At 51.5% G+C, this 10,857-nt stretch overlaps 1 protein-coding gene across 1 annotated transcript in view; it reads left to right on the top strand.

Moving 5' to 3' along the window:
- The first annotated feature begins 426 nt into the window (after nt 1–426).
- CLSTN1 (calsyntenin 1) overlaps nt 427–10,857 on the top strand; it is a 110,816-nt gene continuing 100,385 nt past the window's right edge. Inside the window, exon 1 of the mRNA XM_064363222.1 lies at nt 427–484. Within this exon, the coding sequence (XP_064219292.1) occupies nt 442–484 (43 nt within the window). The 5' untranslated portion in view covers nt 427–441. The remainder of the gene's footprint in view (nt 485–10,857) is intronic.

The following is a 10,857-nucleotide window of genomic DNA, read 5'->3' as shown; positions in this document are numbered from 1 at the left end:
ATCTCACTCTGTCGCCCAGGCTGGAGTGCAGTGGTGTGATCTCAGCTCACTGCAACCTCCACCTCCCGGGTTCAAGCAGTTCTCCTGCCTCAGCCTCCTGAGTAGCTGGGACTACAGGTGCATGCCACTGTGCCTGGCTAATTTTGTATTTTTAGTGGAGATGAGGTTTCCCCATCTTGCCCAGGCTGGTCTCAAACTCCTGGGTTCAAATGATCTGCCCACCTCAGCCTCCCAATGTGCTGGCATTACAGGCATGAGCCACCTCGCCCAGCCTTACAATTTTCCCTCCCTCCCTCCCTCCCTTTCTCCTTTCTCCTTCTCTTTCTCTTTTCTCACTCTTCTTCTTTCATTCTCTGTTCAGACTCCCAAGCAGTAAGTGGCTCCTTCCGCAGGCTGTGGGGAAGGATGTGTCCCGGACCTCTCTCCTCGGCTAGCGTGCAGATGGCCGCCTTCCTCCTACGTCTCTCCATGCCGTCTTCCCTCTGTGAGTGTGTCCTAACCTCCTCTTTTTATAAGGACCCCAGTCCTATTAGATTAGGGCTCACCCTAATGACTGCCTTTCAACTTGATAACCTCTGTAAAGACACTGTCTCCAAATAAGGTCACATTCTGTGGTAGTGGGGTTAGGACTTCAACATCTAAATTTTGGGGGGGACATAATAGAACCCATAACAGTGGACATCCCCCCAGGGTGTCCCCCTCCCTCTCACCAGCTCGAACTCCCTGGCTGAAAGCAGGCGGCTTACGACCTGCCGGAAGAGAAAGGGACCCCATAATTGTGTTAATTGCCACAATACCAGATCTGCAATTAATATGCCACAGAACAAAGAACAAATGCACTAATCACACATAATTGGACGTAAACCACACCCTCTGCGGAGTTGTGCAACGGAGCTCCACTGTTTAGGCTCCTTTTCAAGTTAGCAAAGACGAACACCTTCCCATCCGTTTCCCCTTCACCCTGCTCACGGCGAATCTGCAGGGGAAGCTCAGAGGTGGAGATGGGCAGGAGAGTGGGGCCCCCTGGTTGGATCCTGTCCAGAGCCGGGCACCAATGCCTGGCCTTCGTGGCTAGGGGCAAGATGAAGGTGTCCAAGGACCTCTTAGCTTCAGGCTGCAAAAGCGGGGTTTCCAGACCTTTCTGCAAGTCTCAACACTGTGGCAGCCTGACTGGGGCCTTAGCAGACACCCTGGCAGACACTTGGCACAGGAAGGCGGCGATTCAGGTGCTGCAGGCGTTGTGTTCTCTGCTGCACGGTGTGACTCACACACAGGTGGGGACTATTTGGGGCCCGGGGGCAGGTCTGGGTTGACTTTGGAGACATGATCAGGGCTGCCATCTCTCCTCATCCCTAGATTTGCAGAGAGGTCCAGGGCAGATGGCCGAGGCTACAGCACAGGTGCTCATGTCCCTTCTTCCTGGTGCCTGTCTCAGCAGCAGGCCTGAGTGCTCTGCGTCTCTGTGGCCCCAGAGACAGGCTCTCTGGAGAGGGTCCTGCCTGTGCTCGCCTCCTGCAGTTGGAAGGTGTCCTGCTCAGCCTGGAAGCTGGCACCAGCTGTGGTCTTAACATGCAGCATCTCTTGCCCAGCGCTGGCACCAGGCAGAGCCTCCCCCCACCCTCCATCATGTCTGGGGTCTCCTTACCCTCAGCCTGCCCGTCTGCCTCCTCCTTCAGCTTCCTGGCTTGGCGGCAGCAGACCAGGGACAGAATGAGGCTTCAGCCTGCAGCTCAGGTGATCTTTCTTCACCCACTCAGCACAGCTCCCAGCTGGGCCTGTGCCGCCAAGGACCAGGGGAGGAAGGGGATTCACAGACTCCTCAGCACCACCCCTCTCCGGGCCACGAGGCCATCCCAGCTTCCCGTGGTCTGGGCAGAGGCCGAGGGGCCCGTGCTGCTCCAGTGCGCTTGCAGTCTGCCTCCCTGCCTTTCCCAGGCTGCTTGGGGCTGGCTCATGGCTCCTGCTAAGCCAGCTGCAGGGAGGCTCATTGAGAATTCTCAGAGCCCTATCCACTGCTGTCAGGGGAGAAGCCTGTCTTCCTCAGACCGGCAGTCTTCTCATTTGCATCCCCTATATCAGTGCCCTCTGATGATCAAAGCCCCAGCACTGCAACTTCAATGAGGCCGGTTGAGCAAGGAGAAGGGAGAGGAAGCAGGAATCGCCCTCCCTTCCTCCTGCCCCTTCAGGTCCAAGGGGAACTGGAAAGCAAGGCCCTGGGGGGTTGCTGGCAACAGAGTGTGCACAGGAGTCCCTCCCTGGGTAAGGGTTCCCTTCCTGGCTTTTCTCGTAGGCTGGACAGGGAATGAATGGGGCAGTGGCAGGTGGAGATGCCTGGGGCGTGGGTCAGGTTCACAGGGTGGGTAGGCTCTAGGAGGAAGGCAGGTAGCTGAGTCTCCCTCATCAGAGACTCAGGGACTCCGTCCTCAGGGACTCAAATAACTAGAAGGATTTGCAGGTAGAGAGAGGAGGAGGGTGAGCCACACCTACCCTGTGCATGCCCTGGGGGTTGTGGGAAGCCCAGCAACGGTCCTAGCTAGAATGAGAGCCTCCATTCACTGAGCACTCACAATGGGCCGGACACCTGCGCTCCATGTGTTATTATGTTGATGTGGTTTTAAAAAAAAATTTTTTTTGGCCGGGCGCGGTGGCTCATGCCTGTAATCTCAGCACTTTGGGAGGCTGAGGCGGGCGGATCACGAGGGCAAGAGATCAAGACCATCCTGGCCAACATGGTGAAACCCCGTCTCTACTAAAAATACAAAAATCAACCGTGTGTGGTGGCACGCACCTGTGGTCCCAGCTACTCGGGAGGCTAGGCGGAAGAATCGCTTGAACCCAGGAGGCGGAGGTTGCAGTGAGCCGAGAGTGCGCCACTGCACTCCAGCCTGGGCGACAGTGGGACTCCATCTAAAAAAAAATAAACAAATAATAATAATACTAATTGTATTCAGTGTATGGGATGGGCACCAGCATGAAATCAGAAAATGGATGCAGATTGCTTCCTGGAGGGCAGTCCACAGAACAATGGTGGTCTGTGTTTGTATTTCTAGATCTCTGGGGGCAGGGTGGGGTTACGCCCTGTTACCCAGAAGAGGAAGGAGGAAAAAGAATGTGTCCCCAAACAACTACATGGGCGAGAGGCTGCAGAGGCCCAGGAGTCCTGAAGTTTGGCTCTTGATTCTTGAAGTTTTCCGGTCTAGGGAGCTCCAAGGTCAAGGAAAAAGCACCAAAAAGCCATGGAAGCCTCATCCGAGGCCTGGCTCTGGTACTTGTAAGCTGGAAGGTCTTTTATCAGAGACAGGGTCTTGCTTTGACACCTAGGCAGGAGAGCAGTGGTGCCATCATAGCTCACTGCAGCCTCCAACTCCTGGGCTCAAGTGATCCTCCTGCCTCAGCATCCCAAGCAGCTGTGACTACAGGCACTTGCTATCATGCCCAGCCAACTTTTTTTTTTTTTTTTTTTTAAATAAATGAGGTTTTACTGTATTGCACAGCCGGGTCTTGAACTCCTGGCCTCAAGATATCCTCCCATCTAAGCCTCATCAAAGAGTTGAGATTACTGGTGTGAGCCACTGTGCCAGGTCAACTGAAGGGCCTTGACAAGCCTCAACCCCTCTAAACTCCTGCTTCCCACCAGTTAAAGGGGAATGATAAGAGCCTCTATCCAGGAGATTACTGTTCGACATAAATACATATAGAAGCTCTTTGAAGAAGAGAGTATACTCACAAATGCAAATGCTGACGTGCTACATGAAAGTAGTTATGATAGCATCATCATGTCCTTAGACTTTTCTTTTTTTTTTTTTCCTGAGCCGGAGTCTCCCGCTGTCACCCAGGCTGGAGTGCAGTGGTGCGATCTCAGCTCACTGCAACCTCTGCCTCCTGGGTCCAGGTGATTCTCCTGCCTCAGCCTCCCAAGTAGCTGGAATTACAGGTGCCAGGCACTGTGCCCGGCTAGTTTTTGTATTTTTAGTACAGGTGGGGTTTCACCATACTGGCCATGTTTGGGCAGGCTGGTCTCGAACTCCTGACCTCAGGAAATGTGCCCACCTCTGCCTCCTAAAGTGCTGGGATTATAGGCATGAGCCACTGCGCCCAGCCCCTCCTTAGACTTTTCTTTTTTTTTTTGGAGATGGAGTCTTGCTCTGTCGCCCAGGCTGGAGTGCGGTGGCACGATCTCGGCTCACTGCAACCTCCACCTCCCCAGTTCAAGCGATTCTCCTGCCTCATCCTCCCGAGTAGCTGGAATTACAGATGCCCACCAACATGTCTTTGTAATTTTTGTATTTTTAGTAGAGATGGTGTTTCACCATGTTGGCCAGGCTGATCTCGAACTCCTGACCTCAGGTGATCCACCTGCCTCGGCCTCCCAAAGTGCTGGGATTACAGGTGTGAGCCACCGCACCCAGTCCAAGGAGGTATTATTATTATGCCCAGTTTATGAGTGGGGAAACTGAAGCTCAGAGTGATCAGGTTGTCTGGTCTTTTCTGCTAGTAACTGGAACCTAAGTCTATTTAAATCAAGACCATATAAGACATTGCTTTTTTTTCTTTTTTTTTTTAAACCGCCTTACCCAACAGCCTCCCCCAGTTCCAACATGTATCATAGAGCGATGGATAGAACCCGAGTCTCCTGACTCTAAGCTTGGTGCTGTTTCCTCTGCAGCGTAGGGGAGGCTGTGCCCTTTCTGGCCCTGTTTCTTCTGCAGCGTAGGGGAGGCTGTGCCCCTTCTGGCTCAGCCCTTCCCTCCTCTTTTGCTCCCCCCGGGAAACCCAGCCCAGTCCTCCGCCGCTGGGGTGCTGTGTGCGGACAGGCGCGTCGTGTTTGGCTTGTGTATCCCCAGAGGATAGGGATCACGTTTGCCTGCATGTTGTGTGTGCTGCCTAGTGCGTTGGGTGTATAATTCATGCTGCAGAATAAAATAGCCGCCGCCTCCCCACCACCACACACACACACACACACACACACACACACACACACGCACACGGGACCTCCCCCGGCTGCCCATCCACAGAGGGAAGAGGAACATGCTGTGTGTTGCCTTTGGTTTTGCAGTGGGAGGGAGCATGAGCACACAAAACCCCAATCCTCGTCCCACCTTTGGGGTGCAGAAATGAGCTGCCTGGCCTCTGGGGAAGGCGACATTTTCCTTCCCTGGAAATTCACCAGCCAGCAATAGCCGATGCTTCATGCTTGGGAACGCTGTTAGTTCTTCCTTTGCAAATGGAGAGCCGTAGAGAGCATTAGAGTCTGAAACAAGCCCAGAGCCCCCATCCTGACTCCATGGAGACCACAGAAGTGCCCTTTCTTTTTTATTTTTTTTTTGGGGACAGAGTCTCTTTCTGTCACCAAGCTGGAGTATAGTGGTACCATCTTGGCTCATTGCAACGTCCACCTCCCAGGTTCAAGCGATTCTCCTGCCTCAGCCACCTGAGTAGCTGGGATTACAGGCATCTGCCATCAGGCCCAGCTAATTTTTGTATTTTAGTAGAGGCAGGGTTTCACAACATTGGCCAGGCTGGTCTTGAACTCCTGACCTTGTGATCCGCCTGCCTCGGCCTCCCAAAGTGCTGAGATTACAGGTGTGAGTCACTGCACCCAGCCTGTTTTTTTCTCTTATTTTGAGACAGAGTCTGCTCTTTCTCCAGGCTGGAGTGCAGTGGCACAATCTTGACTCACTGCAACCCTCACCTCCTGGGTTCTAGCAATTCCCCAGCCTCAGCCTCCTGAGTAGCTGAGACTACAAGTGTGCACCACCACACCCTGTTAATTTTTTGTATTTTAGTAGAGATGGGGTTTCACCATGTTGGCCAGAATGGTCTCAACCTCCTGACCTCATGATCCGCCGGCCTTGGCCTCCCAAAGTGCTGGGATTACAGGTGTGAGCCACCGTGCCTGGCCCGACGTGCTCCTTCTTAAGTCAGGGTTGCTGCCACCGCCAGAATAGCTTAAGGCTCCCAGCCATGAACAGTAATGGGTACTAGTGACAGCAGATGCTGTTTAACACCTGCTCTGCCTCGTGCACATCACTTCACCTCTTCCTCAGCCACCCAGTGGCGAGGGCTCGTCCTTGTTTTACAGACGGAGATGCTGAGATGGGAGAGGTAAAAGACCTCACCCAAGGTTACACAGGTAGAAAGAGGCACGAGCCGGGCGCGGTAGCTCACTCCTATAATCCCAGCACTTTGGGAGGCCGAGGCGGGTGGATCACGAGGTCAAGAAATCGAGAACATCCTGGTTAACAAAGTGAAACCCCGTCTCTACTCAAAATACAAAAATAAGCTGGGCATGGTGGCACGCGCCTGTAGTCCCAGCTACTCGGGAGGCTGAGGCAGGAGAATTGCTTGAGCCCAGGAGGCGGAGGTTGTGGTGAGCCGAGATCGTGCCATTGCACTCCAGCCTGGGTAACGAGCGAAACTCTGTCTCAAAAAAAAAAAAAGAAAGAGGCACGAATGGCAAAAGGTACAAAAAGGCTTCACTGCAGCATTCTGTAAAAGCAAAAGATTAGAAATGACCCACCCACAGGGGAAAATATTCCTGAGTAAGGGGGATTGATTAAATAAACTCTGGTAAGTCCATATGAGACAGCACTACGCAGCTAGGAAAACAAACGCTGAGCTGGGTGTGGGGGTTGCACACCTGAAGTCCCAGTGACTGGAGAGGCTGAGGCAGGAGAACCGCTTGAGCCCAGGAGTTCGAGACTGCAATGAGGTTTGATCACCACTGTACTCCAGCCTGCGTGATGGGGCAAGACCCTTTTTTTTTTTTTTTTTTAGAAAAAAAATATGGGACCAGGCGTGGTGGCTCACGCCTGTAATCCCAGCACTTTAGGAGACTGAGGTGGGTGATCATGAGGTCAGGAGTTAGAGACCAGCCTGGCCGACATGGTGAAACCCCATCTCTACTAAAAATACAAAAATTAGCTGGTGTGGTGGCCCACACCTGTGACCCCAGCTACTCAGGAGGCTGAGGCAGGAGAATCGCTTGAACCCGGGAGGTGAAGCTTGCAGTGAGCCAAGATCGCACCACTGCACGCCAGCCTGGGAGACAGAGCAAGACTCCATCTCAAAACAAACAAACAAAAAAACACAATGGAGGCTGGGTGCTGTGGCTCATGCCTGTAATCTCAGCACTTTGGGAGGCTGAGGCGGGCGGATCATGAGGTTAATAGATCAAAACCATCCTAGCTGATATGGTGAAACCCCGTCTGTACTAAAAATATAAAAATTAGTTGGATGTGGTGGCGGGTGCCTGTAGTCCCAGGTACTCAGGAGGCTGAGGCAGGAGAATCGCTTGAATCCAGGACGTGGAGGTCGCAGTGAGCTGAGATCACACCACTGCACTCCAGCGTGGAGAGAGAGTGAGACTGTCTCAAAAAAAAAAAAAAGGAAAGAAAGAAAAAAAAAAAGAAACACACACACACAATGGAAAGATAAACTAAAAATAGAAGAAATGGTAACTTATAAAGGAAGGAGGAGGTAGGGAGGAGGAAACAGTAATAGATCTAGACTTCTCTGAACACCCTGCTTTCTAGATATGACTTTGGAACCATAAAAATATTTATTTTTTATTTTTTAGACAGAGTCTCGCTTTGTCACCCAGGCTGGAGTGTAGTTGATGACTGCAACCTCTGCCTCCAGGGTTCAAGCGATCCTCCTGCCTCAGTCTCCCAAGTAGATGGGATTACAGGCACCTGCCTGGTTAATTTTTTTTTTTTTTGAGACGGAGTCTCACTCTGCCACCCAGGCTGGAGTGCAGTGGCACAATCTCAGCTCACTCCAACCTCCGCCTCCTGGGGTTCAAGTGATTCTGCTGCCTCAGTCTCCCAAGCAGTAGCTGGGACTACGGGTGCATGCCACCATGGCTGGCTAATTTTTGTATATTTAGTAGCGACTAAATTTGAGGTTTTGCCAAGTTGGCCAGGCTGGTCTCAAACTCTTGACCTCAGGTAATCTGCTGGCCTCAGCGTTTTTTGGTTTTTTTTTTTGTATTTTTGGTAGAGACTGGGTTTTGCCATGTTGGCCAGGCTGGTCTCAAACTCCAGACCTCAAGTGATCTGCCTGCCTTGGCCTCCCAAAGTGCTGGGATTACAAGCATGAGCCACCACGACCAATCCAATATTTAATATACTATGAAGCAAAATTCAATTGAAATTTTACCAAAAGGAAGGACGTGGACAGAAATGCGTTTGCTCCATTCTGTCCAACCAGGGTCCTTGTTCCTAAGCACAGCATCATTTTGCTTCTCGTTAATTATCCCTTTTAACAGCAACAAAATGACCTGGCCGGGACACCAGAACACAGAGATGGGGCCACACCTTGTACTTTCTGGGGTTCTGGGGGACCCGGGTGGTGGTTCTGGGGGCTGTGGTCCTTTCAGCAAAGAACTTCCAGGAGTTCCTAATCAGCTGCTTTCATTAAGATTCTCATAACCTTCTCCTGCTGCTGCCCTCAAGTGGGTTTGTTCCCGGGCACGTCATTAGGAAAGCGGCTGTAATAACTGCTTACCTGCCTAGGCTCCATCCACAAACACCCGCCAAGCCCACTGTGCAAAACAGTAATAACACACCCGCCTGACAATGGCTCCGCATCCCTGCATTGCTGGCTAAGAGCTTTCCTGCCTGCGATCTCATTTCATCCTCACGGCAACCCTGGGCCTGGGAACTCATGTCCCTGGTGAGGAACTCGAGGTGTGAGATCAGCCTCCCTCGCACTGCACAGCCGGAGGTGGCAAAGCCAGGGCTTGCTCGAAGGCCTAGCTTCTCACTGTTGGGGAGCAGGCTGGCGCCAAGCTGTGGGATCCTGTGCGGGGGTTATTTTGGTATCTGTGGGGTAATTTCGCGCTGAGGCTAAGGCACTGTTTTGGGCTCAGATGGACATGAAATTGAATCTCAGGGGTCCAACTTTCTAGCAATGTACTCTTGAGCAAATTTGATATTTTCCTCATCTGTAAAATAGGAAAAATGAAAGTACCTTTTTTTTTTTTTGAGTTGGAGTCTTGCTCTGTCATCCAGGCTGGAGTGCAGTGCCGCCATCTCAGCTCACTGCAACCTCCGTCTCCCAGGTTCAAGTGATTCTCCTGCCTCAGGCCCCCAAGTTGCTGGGATTACAGGTGCCCACCACCACGCCTGGCTAATTTTTGAATTTTTAGTAGAGACAGAGTTGTGACATTTTGGCCAGGCTGGTCTCGAACTCCTGGCCTCAAGTGGTCTGCCCGCCTCAGCCTCCCACAGTGTTGGGATTACAGGCATTAGCTACTGTACCCGGTCCAAAGTACCTTCTGTAAAGGGTTGCTAGAGGCACAGATGATATATTATTATCATGATATGGTATCAGCAACAGTCATCTCAAAAGTTGCAGCATCTTGGAAAATTTTCTTGTGTTCACTTTATCTACTGTCTCAGATAGATTCAGTATACATTCAAAAGAACAGATCTTCCTCCACCAGCTAACAAAGCCACCTCCTTATCCCCAAATCTGTGTTCCCCGCTCAGGACAGGCCTGGGTGATGCCTCATTCCCCGTGGCTCCAGGACCCTGATGCTGCTGCTTTATCAGTGGCTGGCTCAGCTCAGGCAAGTCCTCTCTTTCAGCTAACCATAGCATAAGCCTGAATCGATCCCCATCTTAAGGCCATTTGGAGGATTAACTAATCCATAATGGGGGAAACCTTTGAAATGTGCCAATGTGGCTGAGGCTATTGTCAGGCAGAGCAGAACCCGAGTTTAATGGCTCCCCTGCTTCTGAGACTTTCAAGCTGAGCCTTGTATTTGGACTCACTCTCATGTGGGTGAAATCCCAGCAGGTGCGGTTTGCTCACCAAGCCGTCTGTCCACCCCACCTGACGCTGGACCTTTTTGATCTATCTCTTTGTTTCTTTAAGGGACAGTAAGGGCGAGAAGATAAAGGGATCAGGATTCCAGACACTGAAGAGCTTTTGTTTGTGTTTTTAATAGAACTGAACACATTAAATTTCCCCTCTTGGCATCATCAGCCTGTGGACTGAAAAGATAGTTCTGAGATTATGCCTTTCCATTTTATGTTGTGCACATCTCGAAAGTCCCTGGAAATCTACAAGGTACATTTTTTTTCACCCTCTGAGATGTGAGCTCCATAATAATAAAACCTAACTCAGCAATTCATTGAGTTCATCACTGTTTACTGAGTACCTACTGTGTTCACTGGTATACTAGAAGCACAGAAGGCTTCTTCTTGAGGGGAAAAAGAGAAACTCATATATCTGGAAATACCAGGCTTTATGTGGCACTTTCATTTATGTGCCACAAAGAGCCTGGTATTTCCAGACCTATGTGGCATCGTTTCATTTAATTCTCACAACTCCAAGAAGTACATATTGTTCCATTTCGCAGGTGAGGAAAGAGATTCTGAAAGTTCCATAACCTGTCCAAGGTCATTTGCAGTCACAGAGGCCAGCACTGCAGTCCAGTCCTGTCTGACTAGACCATCTGGGTCCTTCCCACTGGAATACAGTGGGGAGGAGAAAAGGACACTGATGGATTAGTCAGTCAGTCCACAGCACAGGCAGCAGATTAGAAAGCTGAACTGTTTGGTTAGAGTCACTGGGGGCTGGGGAGGGAGGGCTGGCAGGAGGACTTCCTGAAGGAGACAGTCCAGAGGCTCCTTATAAGGACCTGAGGCCGGGGTGGAGGAGGAAGTATGATGTCGGCCCTGGGCAGGGAATGAATAAGAGGAGGCAGTGGCAGACAGCATGCCCTGAGGTCAGCTGGGCGGAGGGTGGGAAGCCCGGCAGAGAGGTCTGGACCTGATGAGGTGGCAGCAGGGAGGCACTGGCTGAGTTTATAACTCCAGGAGGGGCAGAAGCAACACCCATCACCAA

Source organism: Aotus nancymaae, unplaced genomic scaffold (genome assembly GCF_030222135.1).
Source record: "Aotus nancymaae isolate 86718 unplaced genomic scaffold, 86718_ANA_hifiasm-v0.15.2.pri h1tg000053l, whole genome shotgun sequence".
NCBI classification, from domain to species: domain Eukaryota; kingdom Metazoa; phylum Chordata; class Mammalia; order Primates; family Aotidae; genus Aotus; species Aotus nancymaae.
The sequence above is the reverse complement of the archived record's forward strand: the minus strand, read 5'-3'. Positions and strand labels throughout refer to the sequence as shown.